This window comes from Heliangelus exortis, chromosome 6, assembly GCF_036169615.1.
Source record: "Heliangelus exortis chromosome 6, bHelExo1.hap1, whole genome shotgun sequence".
Lineage (NCBI taxonomy): Eukaryota > Metazoa > Chordata > Aves > Apodiformes > Trochilidae > Heliangelus > Heliangelus exortis.
Window position 1 is genome coordinate 38,244,759 of NC_092427.1, and position 19,430 is coordinate 38,264,188.

General features: G+C 46.7%; 1 protein-coding gene across 5 annotated transcripts in view; it reads left to right on the forward strand.

The window, feature by feature from the left end:
• Positions 1–799: 799 nt before the first annotated feature.
• Positions 800–19,430, forward strand: part of CREB1 (cAMP responsive element binding protein 1) — a 32,805-nt gene continuing 14,174 nt past the window's right edge. The window contains exons 1-3 of one of the 5 annotated variants that reach the window (XM_071747973.1): positions 800–1,409; positions 15,284–15,405; positions 18,456–18,602. In XM_071747973.1, the coding sequence (XP_071604074.1) occupies positions 15,292–15,405; positions 18,456–18,602 (261 nt within the window). In that variant the 5' untranslated portion in view covers positions 800–1,409; positions 15,284–15,291. The remainder of the gene's footprint in view (positions 1,410–15,283; positions 15,406–18,455; positions 18,603–19,430) is intronic. The other 4 variants (XM_071747972.1, XM_071747971.1, XM_071747975.1 and 1 more) reach the window with 4 other exon arrangements.

The following is a 19,430-nucleotide window of genomic DNA, read 5'->3' on the forward strand; positions in this document are numbered from 1 at the left end:
GTGTGTGAGATGTGGTGAATTCAGGTATGGTTGTGAAGCAGAGAAGACAGGACCAGGCCCACCCGCTGGCCCCTTTCCCGCTCTCAGGTGGCACCAACAATCTGAAAAACCTTTCCCAGAAAAAGTTCCTCTCTCCATCATTTCAAACCCTGTCACCGAAAATGAGTTTGAGGGCCACAGCAGGTGGCTGTTCCTTTTCTCTGAGAGGACACAGACCCGACCCGGCCTGTCCCTCCCGAGCTGCTGCCGCCATGGGCTCAAGCGGCCGCCTCAGCTCTGGAAATGTCGGTGTGACAGCTCTGCTGCCCTCCCCAGAGGGGACAGACCCTGCAGCCCCAAGGAGACAGACCCTGCAGCTCCAAGGAGACAGACCCTGCAGCCCCAAGGAGACAGTCCCTACAGCCCCAGGGGGACAGACCCTGCAGCTCCAAGGAGACAGTCCCTACAGCCCCAAGGAGACAGTCCCTACAGCCCCAGGGGGACAGTCCCTGCAGCCCCAAGGAGACAGACCCTGCAGCTCCAAGGAGACAGTCCCTGCAGCCCCAGGGGGACAGTCCCTACAGCCCCAGGGGGACAGTCCCTGCAGCCCCGCCGGACGCCCACTGCTCAGGGCTGGGGGCTTTTACGGAGCTTTTCCTGTCACGACGGAGCTGCACGCAGCCTCTGCCCGGTTTTGGGCCACCACGGCTGCTTGGCCACCGGGCCGGAGAGGACAATGAGCAGGACGAGAGTCGCCGCCCAGAGGGAACAGCGAGAGGCAGAGGAAGGTTAGGGGAGGAGCAGGAAGGAAGGGAGCCCCACAGAGCCGGGGGTCCCCTGAGGTGCCTGTGTGTGTGTGCGTGTGTAAGAACTCGGGGCACCCTCAGCGGGGAGGTCGGGCCGCGCCTGGCCCTTTCCGTTAGCGTTCGGCCGCCTGGCAGGGACAGGGGGTGCGAAGCGGGGCGCGTCCCCCCCTTTCCACCCTCATCCCCACTCTCCATTCCCCGTTCTCCGTTCCCCGCTCCCAGCTCGGGCCGCCGCGGGCGGAAACGCCGTTCGCGCCTCTCCGCGTCCGCTCGGCTCTTTCCGCCTTCCCTCCGGGGCTCTTCGTTCGTTTCCGCGGCCGCTCGGCTCTTTCCGGGGGGGGCCAGCGGCGCGCTCGGCCGTTCCCGCCGCCTGCTGGGCGCTCGGCGTTTTCCGTGAGCGCTCGGCGTTTTCCGTGCGGGCCGCGGCGCGCTCGGCGCTTGCTCCCTGGCTGGCGCTCCTCAGTCGGCCGCTGCCTGCCTGTCGCCGGGCTGGGAGCGCCTGTGTGTGTGTGAGTGACGCGGCGGAGGTGTAGTTTGACGCGGTGTGTTACGTGGGGGAGAGAATAAAACTGCGGCGAGATCCTAGGCGCGAACGAAAGCAGTGACGGAGCAGCCTGGTAACCGGTAAGAGGAGGACGGCGCCCAGCAAACAGGGGCGGGGGGGAGGGAAGGAAATGGAGCCCGGCGGGGACCAGGGGAGCCTCCGGGCGGCAGGACGCGGGGGCCCGGCCTTGCACCGCCCGCGGGAGGGGCGCCCGCTTTAAAGATGGAGCCGAGCCCTGCAACATCCCCGCCGCCGCCGCGCCGCGAACAAAGGATAATGGCGGATGGGAGCCGGCCCCGGCGGCGGCCGACACGGCCCGGCGGCGGCGGCGACTCTGGCGGCAGCCAGCGGCGGCGCTCACCGCGGCGGGGAAGGGGAACCGCGGCCCCCGGCCCCTGGAGGAGGCGGCGGCGGCGGCGGTGGAGGAGGAGGAGGAGGAGGAGGAAGACGACGAGGGGGGGGGAGCGGCCGCGCACCCACCCGCGCCCCCTCCCCGCGCCGCCCCCCGGGCCCGCCGCCGGCTTCCCCGCCGCCCCTCGTCCTGCCCTCGGCGCTGCCCGCCGGCCTGGACTGCGGCGGGGCTCCGGCAGGGCTCCGGGGACGCGGGTCTGGCGGGGCGGGCAGCCCTCCTGCCGGTCCGGCCCTCCCGGAGCCCCGAGTGCGCTGTACCAAATAAATAAACAAACGAACGAACTCTTTGCCGTGGTGGAAGCCAGTACGTGGGGGGTGTCCCGCTCCTAGGGTCTGTAACGAGAAGGGGGTTTTGGTTGCTTTTTTTGTTTCTTTTGGTTGTGTTTTGTTTGGGGTTTTTAAAATATTTTTTTAAACAAAACGTGTGCACGGAAGAAGCCGCAGCTGGGTCCGGTGGTTTCCCCTCAGCCGGGGCACGGCCGCGGCGCGGGGGTTCTGTCACCCGGCAGCGGGGAGATGCGGGAAGGGCGCGGAGCCCCCCGCGCAGGTTACCCCGCAGCCACTCCGTTCCCTTCGGCTGCTGCCTCTCCCGGGAGTATTTTTAACCCGAAGTGAACTTGAGCCCGTCCCGGGCCGGTCAGTCTCGGGCTGGGAGCTGCTGGTGCCGGTTTCTCCGCAGCAGCCAGCAGGATGTCACCTCCGTCCCTGCCCTCGGAGCAAATGTCAGCTCCGCGGGCTTTGCCGCCCCACAACAGCCTGGCCCGGGCTCTTGTCCCGGTTCGTTGCTTAGAACATAAGGGGTTATGTTGACTTCATTTCTGCTTTTCGAACTGGATATATCTGCGTTTTTCTCTACAGTAATAAGCAAAAATGAGGGGGTACGCTTCTTAAAAAACTTACTTTAGCCAGAGGTGGTTATGCCTCTCAAGTGTATACAAGGATCAAAAAAAAAAGTTTATAGGTGTCACGGCTGATGAGAGACGTGGCTGAAAGCAAAATTACAAGACAGAGAATTAGCTCTGCCCTGGCCCAAACCAGGACATTGGGTCATATGACTTTTCTTCCCCCAAAAGTGCTGTTTGAGTTGTTGCTTTCTGTTTTGGTTTTTTTTTTTAAAGCATTCTTTTTTTGTTTTCTGATCTCTCCTGAATATTGAAAGGCCTGCACACAATCTGCTTCTGCAGTAACACCTGTCATCAAATATTTTTTTTTTCTGGGCTTAGAAACAAGTTTCCCATTCCTTAAATAAAGGACTAGAGCCTTGTCAGATGTCTCTGTCAGTCCCAGTGTCACCAACAACCACTGTATTTCACAATACAGGGATTTTGAGGTTCTGCTTGCATGTACTAATCTCTGTCTCTCCCTGTACCAAGAAATGTGGATTTTTACAGCAAAATGTGAAGTCACTTAAGTTTTAATTCAAGATGGGTATTTGTGAGTCACGTGTGTAGGCAGGGCTGTCGTTCCTTGGGTGCTGAGCTTCTGTCCTCTGTCACTCCCAACACTTCCTTTGAAATAAAAGCCAGAAGTGCTGTACATCTCTTCACACTGAATGCTGCCAACATGAGAAGAGGGTTTCAGGAGTTGTAATTGATGATTAGACACCTGAGGACTTCAGTAAGCAGTGTGGCTGCTGATGGAGATAAAGCATAGTGTTTGGTGCACTTCATTCATTCTTGCCTTGATGGAACATGCACTTCATTTTAAATACAAAAATGTGACACCAAATTCTTGCTTGTTCTTTTGTAGCCTTAGAAACACAACTTCCTGTTTCATTTTATTTCATAATTGTGTGGGAAGCTCTAGGATTCATGCTTCTTTCTAACACAGATGTCTGCATTTCCTCACCACCTTTGTGTCCTCACAGATCACAGAGAAAAGGGAGCAGAGAGGTGGTTGTGTGTGTGCTAAGCATCACTTACAGGTGACCTAAAATTAAGTTTTTGCATGTAGGAAATGAGAGTCTGATAATTTCTGCATTATTCTGCATATGCATTATTCTTCATCATTAACTGCATTAATGTTTTCTGTAGGATGTTGGTGTTTAGGTTAGTACTCTCAGCTTTGTGTCTGGATCTGTAATAAATGATCTGCATCTCACCTCTATCTTTTTTTTGTTGTTGTTGTTCCCATATTTTTGGTGATGAGGGTGTCTGCTACCCTGTGTGAAAGGAAAAAACCAAACCCAAGGTCTGAAAAGGGAGAGGGGCCTGCTGATACAGAACCTGAGAAGCACCTCGTTTAGGCTGTCAAGGCATCAATGTGTCTGTTTCCTGGAAGCCTGCACCAGCACAGTTATTGCTGGGACTGGTGTCCAATGTAAAATATTCTGTAGTTTCTGATCTTGCCCTGGAGCAAACAGCCTCCTCCTGCCCAGGTGTAGCTGCAGGGCTCTAGGTGCAAATTTTGATAGCAGGCAAGGCCCTGACCAGGAATGCTGCTGACACCCCTGTCAGACAAAGGGGATGTTCACACCTCACCTGGGTTTTGGGATCTCTGGAGGCAAGAGGAGGTCATGCCACACTTCTCAGGGCTTTTGTGCAGTGAGAAGGCAGTGCTGGCTCTCTGCCCCTAGTCTAAAGTTAGTTTGATGGGACATGGCAGCAGTCCTCATCTACACAACGACCCTGGTGAAGCTCTCCCTGCATATAGCTGAGGTTTCATGACAAGGCAGTGATTTTTTTTTTCCCTGAATCAAAAACTCTGTTGCCTTACCTGTGATCTGTGCAGTTGTGCTTCGTGGTGGTGAAGAAAACCTAAGCCATCTGCAGTTAGTGATCTTTGTAGATCTCCCAGCATGCAAGCATCAGGCTTTATTCTTCAGAACTTTTAGAATGCTTGCTTGTACTGCAAATAAAAAAGGTGAGTGAGAACAAATGTGACACCTTCCATTTTTCCATGTTCTAAAACAGCCTTGCCAGCTGTGCAGGAGATGAAATGTGCCAGGGCCTGGTTGGTCTTTTAGGTAAAAAAGCATTTGAAAACAGATAAGTATTTTCTCATTTCATGCTGCTGCTTTTTTTCCCTGTCCGTGCAGCGTTTAATATCCTGTGTGAACTGGAGAGAACAGAAAACTGTGGGTGGTGGAAGGACCACTTAAAAGTGGAGAGGGTATAGAATTTGGAGGCAATGTGTTCCTGTTTGGGTGCCTGTATCAGTTTTATACATAGGTAAAACATATATAAATACATTCGAGTTTGAAGCAGCTCTGATGCTTGCCTGGAGCTCTCTGATTTTGAGCAGAGTGCAAAGGTACAGGGTTTCTTTTACCACTTAAAATAATAAGCATACCTGTTTTTCTCCTGAGAGTATTGTGAGATTGGGTGTTTGTCATAAATCAAGCCCATTAGATGAAAGATGGAAAAATATTTCCAAAAATAGTTCCAGGGAGAGCCCTGCTGACTGGTGTTCCGGTTTTCATTACTTTTCAGTTGGTTTCCAAGCCAGGACAATACTAGCTAGCTTAGACAAAGCCTCAGAGGAAGCCTTATAATTAATTATTTCAAAACTACTTTCATGCAAGAAACAGAAAAAAAAAAAAAAGCAAGCCTACCCTAGATGTTTGCAAGCTTTTTGGGGGGAGAGTTCAAGTAATGTGTAAAAATCTCTGATGCTCTTCGTCTTGTTCCAGCAGAGGTTTCTTTGGGCAGTGAGGTTATTGGCAAAGCTTTTTTTCCCCCATTTGGAAGAACTGTAAGGCTGGTTGGATTTTCCTCATCTGGCAGAAACTCTGTCAGATTGCTTTCTAAACTTAGAAAAGAGCAGGTTCTTTATTTAGTTATTTATTTATTTTTATGAGCAGACTAACAAAAAAAAAAAAAAAAAAGGTCCCCAAATTGTCAGCCTGAAGGAGTTTCTGAAGTGTACCTGCTGTCCTGATGGATTAAAACCATAGCTCCACATACATTTCTTTTGACAGTGGTACTGGCTGAGGCAGCCCCCATGTCTGGGCACAAATGTTTGGGCTGTTGCATGGGAACCCTGGCCAGGGAAATGATCCAACAGAGTGAGATGTGGGGAGCTTGGTGATTTTTCACCTGTACCAGTGTAATCAGGGGAAGGGATGGGGCTGGAAGGAGCAAGAAGGTCAGGGCAGCAGTGCTGCTAAAGGAGAAAATGCAGCCTATGTAAAAATCTTAAATTCTTGCTGTGTTTATAGCCAAGCTGAACAGCATAGATGCCCTTGGGGCTCTTGCTGCAGCACAGGAGCATTTAGCTAAGTTTAAGTTCTTAGTGTGCTAAATATGAGCAAATGAACATAAGCAGCAGCTGTTCCCAAACTTTATTATCATGCATACATCCTGCTTAAACACCTTTTGTGTGGGTTTTTGGTTTTTAACACCTATTGTGTTGACCTCCTCAGTTCTGTTCTCACATGCTTTGTTCCAGTTTCTTTCCCGGTTCTCTCCAGCTCTGTGCTGCAGGGTTGTTAATCATCTCTCCAGCAACTCCAGAACCTCCTGTGAAGTTTTGGCTCCAATGTTACATTCATTCGTCTGTCAGACACTGCCCTAAATCTTCTCTCTTCCTCTCCTGCTATTCAAAACCAATCAGCCTTTGCTTTCCCTCACACCTTGCTTTGGGGCTGAGTGTGAAATCTCACCCAGCTGGTCTGATACACCCCCTGGAGTTATGGGTGGGAACCATTGCTTTCTTGCCTTTTTCTGGAGATTCTTCCTCTGGCTCTGGGTAGCTGGCCTGGCCTCAAACTCTGCTGGTGTCTGTCCACTCCTCCAAGTGGCCAGCAGCATGAGCAGGGTGTGTAAATTCATGCCTTTGTGGTTTGTAGAGAGCTTTCTCTTGAGAAAAATGATAGAAGTAGGACCCCTGCCCCTCTTTGTGGAACTCATCCAAATTTTTCTCTTTTGGGCTGAGGGAGATCCTGGGAAAACTCCAGGAGATACTGGAGAAGGGAAGATGTGAAGGAGGGTGGTGTGTACAGAAACGTGTTGCTGTGGGTTCTTCTGAGCTGGTACAACTGTGTGTGGCTCTCAAGGGGCAGACAGCTCCCTCCTTCCTTCCTTCCCCGCTGCTCCCGGGTGTGTGGTCCTCACCGTGCCTTATGCTGGCTGTAGTGTCAGCTCTGTGTAAAACCTCATCAGCCAGTTGAAATCACTAACTCAGGAATAAGCCCTGCTTTTCTTTGTCAGGTTATTTTCCTTCTGCCTGCCTGAGCTGGCTTGGCTGGTGACTGAGGTGCTCAGGAGGGCTGGAGGGAGAGGAGGCTGAGCACCCACAAGCTTCTCCCTTCAGCAGCAGAGAGCTGGGTCAGGAGACCCATCTGGGGGGAAACTGCAGCACACCCGTGATTCCCAGGGAAAAGAAGGAAGAGCCAGGCTCTGTCCATGGTGACCAGGGCCACCTCAGTTTGCCTTTGCAGCTAGAAGGCCTGACCACAGAAAGTGTCCCAGTTGAAGAAGAGAAAACAAGAGGAGAGTTGCCTTCTCTTGAAAGCCTGGTGGTGACACCTGTGTGGTTGAACTCTTCATCAGTTTCAGTCTTCCCAAGAGGTCTTGGTCCCTTTCCATATGAGGAGCCCAGTCAGATCAGGAGAATGATATATAATTTCTTTTTAATAATTGAGGTTCGGTTGCAAGACCAAGCTCCAGAAGGAGTCCAGGTCCAGCACCTTGGTGTAAATCCTGTCAGATGGCCCAAGGCAGCTGGGCAGCTTGCTTTGGTTTCACTGCTGCTATGAACTGCTGGATGTCTTGGCCCTGTCATCCTGAGTTTAAAATAGTAATTTCAGCTACTGGGAGGGAAGCTGTAGCATTAGGTTAATGTGGGGTGAGTGCATAACCAGGGCACATCATCCTGGGCTGGGTGAAGGATGTGACCTGCTGCAAGTCACTTCTGTGGCAGTGATGGGGCTGCTTGGAGAACACGTGTCCCTGCCCAGCCCCCAGAGAGCTCCTGTTGGCTGTAAAAAAAATAATCCTCCTCTTTCCAGCCTCCCCCTCTCAAGCAGAGTAGTTGGTCAAGCAGGAACCACCCAAGTGACAGAATACAGATGATTTCCTTTCACTTCCCTTGGCCTCCCTGAGGCAGAACAGAGGTTGTGTTGCTTTCTCTGCCCCTTCCTGGTTCCTGGAGGGTTCCTCTTGGTCAGGGTCAGTGTTCTGACCTTCAGCATTACAAGCAAGTCACATCTCTGTTCCATTGAGATGGCTGTGTTACCCACAGGTAATGCAGCTCTGAAACTCTGGCTCAGTATTGGAGAACCAGGGTAAATGATTCTCTGTTCTGGGGGCAATAGTTTTGCAGAGTCAATCTGCCTGGCAGGCACATCATTCAAGCAGCTCACCTGCACTGTCCAGACAAAAGTAAAAATACATGAAAAAATGGGCCAGAATCCACTAGGCTGATTTTTTACCACAAAAGTTGATTACCGTTTCCTTTCAGGTAATTTTTGTTTGTTTGTTTGTTTTTGTTTGGGTTTTTTTGTTTGTTTTGTTTTTGTTTTTTGGTTTGTTTTTTTTTTTTTTAGGGAGAGGGTGGGTCATAGATTTACTTCTGGTTCATTAAGCAAGATAATCTTTCTCCCATTGCTTCAAGGCTAGTGCTAATGCACCAAGCTACAATTATTTCAATATAACTAGCAATGCCAGAGCAATCTTAACATTCAAAATATTTCCAAGTCTAAGTTGTGGTTTAAGCTCCAGATGTCCTGGGCTTAATGTTGCAGGAAGTTTCGTGAATAGGATGCATTCAGAAGTTGGAAAAGGGGCAAGGTTTGTAAGGAAATGCTGTTTTTCTTGTACATACCCTACTGTAGCACTCCAGCTGCAGAAAGAATTAAAAAATTTTCACTTACTTGAGGGCATTGAAGTAAAAAATAGTCTATACTGCTTGAAAAGGAACAAACAAAGGTATTAAATCATAGCAAAGAGTATGTTGCTTGAACAGGTAATTTTGGATTTGTTTCAGACATTTGACTTTATATCTGGTAAGTAATTATCAGCTTTGTATAAATAATTAAGTCCATCTCACTTTCAGATGACCAGTTTTAAAGGTAATCTATTAATAAAACAGTGGAAAGTATTGGTCTGAAACATCCCTTTTGTTGTGTTTTCTTTCTGGACTCATTAGAAGTGTTATTTTTGTACACCAGGCTTTCCAGTATTTACCAAATATATAACTTCATGCTCTTGTGCCTTGGGTTAACTCTAGAGATGCCACATGAGCTCCAAGCATCCAACAGGATGAGCAGTGTTTGTTCTAACAGTTTATGCCTATAAAGCTTGCAGAGTAAATACATGAAGTGGCATTTTTTATGAATTAATCCTTCAGCCACTGACATTTAGGAGTGGATTAGAAGCATTAGCAGTGGAGCTGTCCCTTCTGGCTGATAGACACAAATTGCAGCACAGGCACAGATTCTGTCTAAAGTTTTCCTGTCAAGTTTAACTGTGCTGCTGAGAGCACCTGGAACTTCATGCTTGCCCAGAGTTTCTTACCTGATCTGAAAATTCTGAGAGACAAGAATGATGTGAAAACAAGTGTGAGCTGTGCCACTTTGGGATTGCCTTTTCACTCTGCAGAATTCAAACCTTTAAGCTTTTGGGTTTGTTTGCTTTGCTTTTTTGGCTTTGTTTTTTGTTTGGTTTTGGTTTTTAATTTTTACATGAACAGAACAAATGGGTGGTGAATTTTGGATACTGATTCCATGTTTTAGACCAAACAACTTTGTATAGTTGACAGTTGCCCTCCTTCATAACTGGGTGGGAAAGGAGACATTTACTTTGTTCACAGTGAGATCCCCGTAATTTCTGGGACTCTCCAGAAGCTCGAGTTTCAGAATATAAATTTACATTCATATTGCATTAGAATGTCATCTTTAATCAGTGTAGTCTCTAAGAAACTTCAGTCCAGCCTTGGAGTATGCTGCTCTGATAAATGTGATGTGTCTTAACATTTTCACACTGTCAAATTAGCAGAGGCTGGAAGCAAATTACTTGGAAGTGGAAGGATTTCAGGTAATAATAAACGTGTTTATATGGTCATCTGTCTTGCTCACATTCCTGCATATGCTTCCACTAAGTCATACCTGGTATGTAATTGAAATGATTCCAATTAGGAGAATACCTGTGTGGAGGTGATTCCTTCCTCTCTCCCAGGTGTAAGATTACTACAGGTTGTATTCTTGGCCCTTGTGCTTGGAGCACCCTGGTTAACCAGCCTGATGCCAGGCTGTGTAGTGCTCTGGGTTTTACTTTTTAACAATTTGCATCTCATTTGCTCTGAGCACCAAAATAGAGCTGGGTGATCTTCTGTATCATTTCAAAGTAGCTTTAACTTTGTTCACTTGATCATTTGTCATGGAGCCAGTGATGGGGCACATACACAGAGCAGAGGCACTGCTATTAAATGCCCCCATCTTAACACCCTCAGCCCTTCACTCACTGGAAGAGCAGCTCTGGGGAGCAGTCACACCCCTCCTGGAGCTGTTTGCTGAGGACAAGTGCCAGCAGTTATTTCCCCACCTTGGAGATAACCATTCTTTTAAAGCCAAAGTGTGTGGAGTCTCTCCCTCCAGAGCCACAGGCTGCCACGGGTTTGGGGTTGCAGCAGTTTCTCCAGCTGGTGCCTCTGAGCTGGGATGTTTAAAGGTTGCAAATCTTGCATACACGGCTGCCATAATTTTTATTAAGCAACCAGCAGCTGGGCACTGCCAAGTGAGCCACAGTGCTTCCAGTGGGCACGGGGAGAAAAGAGGTGTTTTGACAGCTTCACATGGTTCTGGTTTTATGAAAGGAAAGCTGCTTCCTGCCATTAGTAGGTACTTCGAGAAATCAGGTTCCAAATTAGGTGCTTTTAATGCTCTAAGAATAGTGCCAGGGAAAAGGTGGTGAGCTGTAGTAAAGCACTCTCAGTTTGGGATAAATGCACTGCCCAAACGTGACACCGGTAACAGATGGGGAAGGATGACAAGATGTGCTGAATTCTCAGGAACAAGCACCTGCTCACAAGGGCTTTGTGAATAGATTGTGTACACTGCCCAGCCCATCCTGAAACATCTGCTTTCTCTAGCATTCAGTTTGCAGGCATCTTTTGGGGTTTTTGTGCTAACAGTGTTTATAATTTGTTATCATGATTCTGTCACACATGAAGGATCACAGGCTTTAATCATTTGCATTCAGTATGAGGATAGAGCATTTGTAAATAGAACATATTCATTGCTTATATTTTCAATAATAATAATAGTAATTCAATGATTTTATGGGTATTTGTTTTTGACGTTTTGCTTTAAGTGAAGCTTGGCAGTATTTTGGGTGAATTTCTAGATAGGGAGGGGATAAGACAGTGGAGTTGGCATTTGTTCACTTTTCACTGTTACTCTTTGTAACTATTTGTTAAATTCGTTCCAACTATTAGATAAGGTATTATATTTTAAATAGGAAAAGGTTCTGGGTTCGTTTGATTGTTTGTTCTAAAATATGAATATACATATTATCAGTAGAATTAAAATATATGTTTTGTTTGTTTTTTTTTAACTGGACAGGAGGATCCATGCTTCCTTTTAGTGTCCAGTTCAGAGTCGTCAAGGGAAAGGTTACAATTCAGTTACATCTCTTGGTGGCTCTGTATTGAGCTAGAGAAGGCAGAATGATTAAACTGGAATTATGTGCATGTACCAAGTGCTTGCTGGATGCTCTTGTATTGGTTCATAAAATACGTGACAGAAGAAATGAATCTTGCAGTTAGTGACTCTCTTAAAAAGCTTCAAGGCAGAAACTAGGTAACAGCAGTTATCTAGTTTCCAGGAGCACCAGGAGTGTGGAGTCAAACCAGGGAAATCCAGCAGTGAAGATCCTTGAAGCCACCTCCACTCACACTCCTGACTGTATCACTTCTGCCTGGGAAGTGTCAGCTCTGGTGTGTGATGCCAAAACAACACCCAGAGGTGACCAGAGGTTTGGGTGCTTGCTGCAGGAGCTGTCAAATGAGGGTTTTTTGGTTTAAAATCTGCCACTGCTGCTTCTGTAGTGAGCAGGAGATGGAGCGTGCAGCGTGAGTGGCTCCTCCAGGTGCTTTCATCATTTGCACATCTGAATCTCTTCAGTGGGAGGGTTTCCACCCCCACTGGAAGCTCTTCCAGTCAGAAGGAGCTGTGGGGCACTTCTCTGAGCACCTGATGGGGCAGCAGTGGGGCTGCAGGTTCAGCTGGGGGCTGGTTCCACTGCGTGCAAGATCTCTCTGCACTGAGACTCAATTCTGAGTTCAGGATCAAATATTTTATCTCCAGTGAGAAGGAGGATTCCTCCAGCTTTTTGCTCTCCAGTTTGTCCCTGTGATTGCTGTGTGTGAATGTAAATGCTCTGACCACTCTGCCCCATTCCTGGCACGCTCAGTGGAGCTGGTTCTTGAGGCCGTTCATTTACTTGGCCTGAAGCTGCTGTGATCACCCAGGGGCTGTGTCTTGAGGCCCTTCAGAGAAGGGGTGAGCAGTAGGTTTGAGAAAAATTAACAGACACAGGTTGTGTCCATCATCTGTCACCCCATCCTGTGCAGAGGAGAGGGCAGGAGCTGCAAAGGCAGGGGGAAGGGGCTGGGGCAGAGCCAGCTGGGGATGACAGAGAAGCTCTGGTGTAAATGGCAGCTCCTGTGCCAGCCCACTGCAGTCATTAGTGACAGAGGGAGATAATTATGGGCCTGGCTTGTCCTGTTGAGCATTTATTACTCCTTACTTGGACTCCCATGTGTTAGCTGTAAATAAAGATTATTTTCCTCTGAACGTGTTCTGTCTGGCAGGTGTTGGATGGAGTTGATACAGCAGCAGTGGGGCTGTGGCTGTAGTGGAAATGTTTACAGGTTTCATGGGAATCCCCTCTGTAATTGCACAGGACAGGTGAAAACAAATAGCAGTGTGTAAGAGTGGTGTTTGGTGACCTTTTCTGTGCCCTGTGTCAGCATCCCAGTGGGTGAAGGTTGCTTGTGGCAGTGTTTCTGAGGTGCAAAGGGAGCTGTGCTGCCTCAAGGTGTAGCTAACACATGGTGTATGTTCCATCACTCTCAGCATTGCCTGATAGCAGAGTTGTCACCACGCTGTTAAAAGACAGAAGAGGAGGACAGAAGAGGGTAGTGTGTTGTACTGTGCCAGCTGGTGCAGCTGAAAAGCACAGAAGGCTTGGGGGCATTCACGACCTTCACACAGAAGTGGATGGAAAGTTATTCCAGTGCTCATCTGGAATAACAGAGGTTACAGGAGTCACTGCAGAACTAGTTCAGCATCCTTACTCACCCATCAGTAAGGGTCAGTAAGGTACCTCAAAAGACTTCTGCAACCTGCAGGAATTACTACATGTGACATAAACTTTTCCCCCTCATGAAGAACTTTATTTGGATTTTCAAGGATTAGAGAGTGATTTAAATCCTGACTCATGAGGTTTTTATCTTCCTTTCAGTCCAGCACTACTTCAGGTGTAAACCAACCACAAGAGTTCTGGATATTGTTGTTATCTGTGTGCACACCCCTGTCTAAGCCCTGATAAATTGCTCATCCTGCTCTGCTGTGCATCACTGCTCAGTTTGTGCAGTACCTGAAGGGGTTCTGATGAGGTTGTCTCTTGGCTGGAGTCACCATGGAGCAAGCATAGGAACTGGGAGACAGGTATTGATTTGCTTATCTTGGGCAAGCTTGCAAAACAAAAGTGATGAAACTGGGCATCTTGTTCAGCATGATGAAAATCAAAGGGTTTGTAGTTTGCACTTTTGAAATTGCAGAACACTCAAGAAAAAATAAGGGGGCTATAACGTGGAGGACTAAGAATGATAAAGTGTAACTTGTGTTAAAGCTGGGATGGAAAATTGCTTCAGCTGTTGTCATTAACAAAGTCTTTAGAAACCATTTTGTAATTTATATTAGAGATAGCAGTGGTGCATGGGTTTGCTTTTGTGCTTTCTGGAGGATTAAATGCCACGTGGAGAGGGCTTGGGCCTGTAGGAAAGAAGGGGGTTATATTTATATGGACACAGGCTATTCTTGAAATTCTTACAAAACTATAGCATCTAGACTACTTAAAATGTAGTGAGCTTACAATTGATTTATTTCAGGGCCAGTTTAGCAGTATGTTCATGTGGGTGGAGTATTGTTTATCTGTGAGCATTTGCTGAATTAATACCTGGTTTATGTGGGGTAAAAATCATTCCAACACGGAAAGACAGAACAAAATTCCAGGTGCTTAGGAGAATGTAATTTGCTTTTTCCAGAAATGTTTAAGTTTCTTTCATTGTTTCTTTTTGAGAAAAATCATGCTCAATTCTTCCCTTTTCATTTCCAGAGAGTTTCTAAACTGGTGCTGGAACGAAGTATTTGGTACTCAGAACATTTTAGTCTGCATACACACACAGAAGCTGATTTGAGTATACAGATTTTGATTATACAATTTGATTGACTTGCTTCCTTCTGATGTGAAATGCAGCTACTGCTTTGCTGTTTTATCATTTTTTGCTGTTTTATCTTTGTTGGTTTGCAGTCAGTTCCTGGTAGCCAGAGGCCTGAGTAGATGGGGCACCACAGGGCAGTGCACATTCAGGGCTGTGGCTGGAGATAATATCCCTTCTCACTTGTTAATATTTGGGATTTGAAGCTCTGTACAGTACAGTGGTATCACTGCATCAGCACTGGGAACATTTCCTTGTCTTCTGAAGCTTATATACCAAATATTTTCGCATCAGTGTTGAAAGAAGAACTGAAAAGTAGTTTTCACAGATCAGTGCAGAATTTAGCTTTCGTTGCACTCTGCCTACATGCATGGGTTTGGAAGTTAAGCAATCTCTTTTTATAGAATTGTGTCTTCTGGTGATCTAAGCTTGCTCAGTCATTACTTAGAAATATGAGTGTATTGAGAGCTGGAGATGGTTCAAAACTGAGGTTGTGAAAAACTGCTGGGTACCTCTAGACATAAACCCAATTTTTTTGCAGTAAGGTTCAAGGTAGAGATGGCTTCCATATTTATCGGTGCTGACTTTAAAACTACTGAGCAGAAGAAGTCTGAAACAGGGCCACACACAGGCTGGTTGTGGAGGCAGTTTGTGTGGAGATGTCACAGGTTTGGTTCAGACAGAAAAAGACTTAAAAGTGGGTGTCCAGCAGGAAGCAATTGCAGTTGGTGTGCTGCAGGCTGGGGAAGGGCACAGGGTCTGTCACCTTGGCAGGGAGGCAGTGCCCAGTCCTTACTCCAAATTGTGGAGGTTCTGGGTCAGCCCACTGCAATTGCTCCAGCAGTTTGCTTCTTGGGTTGGTGTTTTGGTTTGGTTTGGTTATTTTTAAGATGAGCAAAATGCCTTTTGCTGATCTCATCACTGGGAGGAGGCTGGGCCTGTGATCTCAGAAACAATACACACAGAAAAATCAACCTGAGGCAGACACCTGGCGTGGGAAAAAAAAATTTCCTGAATGCTGATAGTTTGGCAACCTTTTAATAAGCAAATGGAAAGAGTGTGTAGTAATGGGAATTGAGCTGCAGTGATTGCTGCCAGCTCCACCAGGATTCATGGACTTGCATACCAACCCAGACTTATGACAAATATTTGATTGTAGGTAACTAAATGACCATGGAATCTGGAGCAGAGAACCAGCAGAGTGGAGATGCAGCCGTTACAGAAGCAGAAACCCAACAGATGACAGTGCAGGCACAACCACAGATTGCAACCTTAGCCCAGGTATCAATCTATGCTGTAACAGTTTTGCCTTTTGGGTCATTTTTTTAAAGAGGATTAATGTCTGCTCAGGGGCCTGAGGGGAGGCTCCACTGACACAATTCTGCAACAGGAGTGATGTGTGGTTGCGTTAAGATCTGTTTTCAGGTTTTTACAAGCAGTAGAGACTTTTTAACTTCCCATCACACTTGGCTGTGTGAGTTCTGAAGAACTGTGTGTGTGTGAACTGTGTCATGTTAGCAGAATAATGAACTGAAGTATTTCTGCCAGTCTTCACCACAGCCATACCACTGAAAGGTATTTTTTTCAGAATGTTTAATTTACTGGGTTTTCTTAACATTGACTGAATTGTTCTGCTCCTGTGTTTTCTGTTAGAAACTTGTCTACAGCAGTCAGTTTAATGCAGAAGAAAACAAACTGAAAATACAGCTAAACCATGCAGTAAATACAACATCTTACCAGCCCTGGTTAATATTATAAACATTACAATCCAGTGGAACTACCTGGCATTTGACAGCTTGTGTTACCCTGTTGTCTCCAGAATATCACAATATTACTGGCTGTTTAGAGAGAGAGTGGGTAGATCATTTATTACCCCCAGATCTTTTTGGAGAGACAAGAAATGCAGTCCCAGATGCATCTCTAATTTTGGAACCTGGTTTCATTTCTGGATACTCTGGTGGTTGGCAGAAGCTACACCATTGTGTAAATGACTGCAGAATCTGTGCAGCTCTCTTTTGTGGCCATTTCATTTTAAAACTGCTCACTGCAAAGAACAAACAGGGTTTTTAGACCTTACACTTGGGGAAATTTGGTGTCTTTTAAGCGGCAGGAGCATTTAATCAAATCACTCACAGTTTTATAAATCTTGGATGTCCTTTTGAAGTTGTTACACCTTTTGGTAAACCAGAGGCAGCACACTTCCATTCAGCTGATGGAGCAGGGACTGGAGCAGTTGGAAAGCAGAGAGTGATTTTGTGCAGTGTGAATTTCCAGGACACCAGCTGCCCTGCAGCATCTTGCCTCTCTGGGCAGTTTTCTCACTGTCTAACTTAGGCACAGGATGTAGGTGGTGTGAAAAACACTTCAGTGTGAACTGAGTGGAAGCAGTTTATTTCTCTTTCAAAACCAGCAAAATGCTTCTCACTTGGTATGCATGAAGCTTTCCTCTAGAGAAGCAAGAATGTTTTACATTGGTGTGCAACATGCTCACCTCCAGGTAGCTGCATTTGCAGATAGGTGGTGGGTTGCATGTACTGTGTTGGGGCAAAATTACCCTGGTACTCCAGTGAGAATGTTTGTTTTCAAGTAAGGAAAAGCTGTGCAGCTATGGCTAAAATTGTGTGAACCACAAAGGAATATGCTGTGTTTTTCCCCAGTTTTCTCTGTTGTTAATCACCATATTTTTTGCACCTTAGCTTTTCCCCAGGCTTTATGTCCCTTGTGGAGGTGATATAACAGTCTACACATAATTCCTTGTCCTCTTCACATCAGCATGATGTTATTGTGATCTTTTTAATGTGTGAAGTGGTGGTGTTTGGCATCAGGGGGTGCTTGTCAGAGGCTCAGGAAAGTCTAGATAACTCATTATGCCAATTTAATTCCTTCATTACCTCCTCTAAGGTCACCTCTCTTGTCAGCTTAGCTGACTTGCTGCATTTTCAGTGAGCTGAGGGTAGTTTTCAGAGTCAGAAGGAAAGTCAGTTCCAGTTCCACAAGGTATGAGTCAGAGACATCTGCTGAAGTTGGTCCCTGCTGCTGAATCCAACCTCAGAGTGGCCTCCAGCCCATCAGCTCTGCTGCCCCTGCCAAGGGCTGGTTAGTCAGACATGCAGCATTTGGAAAGATTGCTTGGTAAAGGAAAACCATTTGCCAGAGGAAAGTGTTCTCGTGCTAATCTCAGCCCTGGTTTCTCTCAGATGAGACTTCAGTGCTGCCATGTAATGCTGCAGCTGTTTTCATTAAAAAAAAAAAGGAAAAAAAAAGGTAAGGGCACGCACAGATTTGTGGATTAGGGAGGGATGGCTGTGGAGGAAAGAGGTCTACGTGTAATTCCCCTTAATTTCATTGCTAAACAAGATTTCCTTGTAAGTGGTGGATGTTTATGGAAATCCAGGGATGAGCTGCTGCAGCTTGTTTGGTGACCACATGTTCCTGGGGACAGCAGGGGATTTACTTCTGCCCTGGGTCCTGAGCAGGTCTTTGAGGTTACGTAGGACAGCAGCACAGCCCCTTCTCACAGAGCAGCTGCCTGGACTGAGTGTCTTGAAAATGCCACTGAAGACCAGAGGATGGTTCCATTTCCAGACTTGGGTGTCTAAAGGAAGAAGCCAGCTCACCACGTCTTGGGGGAGGCCTGATGGAGCAGCTCTCACTCTCCTGCTGTCCTTCCTGTGCTGAAGAACCAAAGCTGTGGTTAGGAGCTGAGTGTTTAAAACATGAGCTGTTCTTCCTGACAGAGATATCTGTAAGAGCTGAGGTTCTGTAGAGTTGTTACACTTCACCACAATAACTGCCTACAGCCCCTTTGTTTCCACTGCACACCCAGAGCTTCTGGAAACACAGTCCATTTTCTCCTTTTTTTTTTTTTTAATGGACTTTGCCAGCTACTCTGTGTGGTTTAGTCTCTAGAATGACTCCCCAAAAATTTTAACTTCTTACATCTGGTAAACACTTTGCATTTTCCTGAGTGAGAACAAAACCAGCTCCACTCCCCAGCGTTTCTGCCTTTGACTCAGCAGTGTCTGTAGTACACCCAAGTCCTGGAAATACCTAACTCAGGCACTCAAAAGGTAGTAATGTGTTTCAAAATGTAGGCAGTTGGGTTTTTCTCATTTTTGGCAGTGGTTTTACAAGCACAAGTGCTTTGAGCCTGCAGAGATCCTGTGTTAGTTTGCAGAGCAGGTCAGGGGGTTTTACATCACACTGAAACACTGGGGTCACCCAACTGGGGTGTAGAAGAGGCATCATTCTTTCCCCCAGAGGTGGTGTTGGTAGTGAAATGGAAGGTTTTTGCCAGAGCCTGACCTGTGCACACTCTCTCCTGGTTGCAGGTGTCTATGCCAGCAGCTCACGCGACGTCCTCCGCGCCCACGGTGACCTTGGTGCAGCTGCCCAACGGGCAGACTGTGCAAGTCCATGGAGTCATCCAGGCTGCCCAGCCTTCAGTCATCCAGTCCCCACAGGTCCAGACAGTTCAGGTACTCACTGGCTGCAGAAAACTCCTGTTCTGTGAGTGGGGCTTCTTGGGGAGTCCTGCCATTTCCCTGGTTTCCAATGTGCCTGTGTCCCGGGTTCTCTTTTTGCTTGCATAGACTGTAGGAGCATGTTTGAAGGCAAAAACTGTGCAGTAATTGCTGCTCCCGACTGTTTTGGTGTTTTCTGTTCTGGTTTAACCACTTTTCACTTTCAAATAGTGCTGAGCTTCATTTCCTCCAGAATTTGGTTGGTGAGTTTAACAGCTTCATGGTTTTTCTCACAGTAATACTCTACTTTGTCTCTCTACTGTATTTTCATATATCTTGATGAAAAGTTCATACTATTCTGAAGTGAACAAAAAGGATTTTTTTTTAATATCATGTAATCCTTAATCATTAATGAGGCTGATGCCTTGGGATGAAAGTCTTTGCTACTTAGAAAATATTTCCATTGGTTTACAAAATAGATGTCTGTATGTTAATGGTCCTTAAAACAAACCTATCAGACCTCTCATATAATGGTTTAAAATTTTGCCTGTTGAGTGTGTTGTAAAGCCTTAGCATTTTCTCTTCTGCAAAGTGAGACAGATAATGCAATCTGAGGAGGTAGCTTGAAGAAATCTTCAACACCTGTACCTGTTTTTTCCTTTCTAACCACTTAAACCCAGTGTTACTGACTGCAGAAACAGAAATTGCTTGGCATCCAGCAGCTGCACAGGGCAAGGGCTGTACATCATTGTTACAGAGGTTTAGCTGGGTGTTACTTTTAAGAATAATAAGGCATGAATAATTTAAGACTAGGACATTCTGATAATAATCTTTGTTTACTCC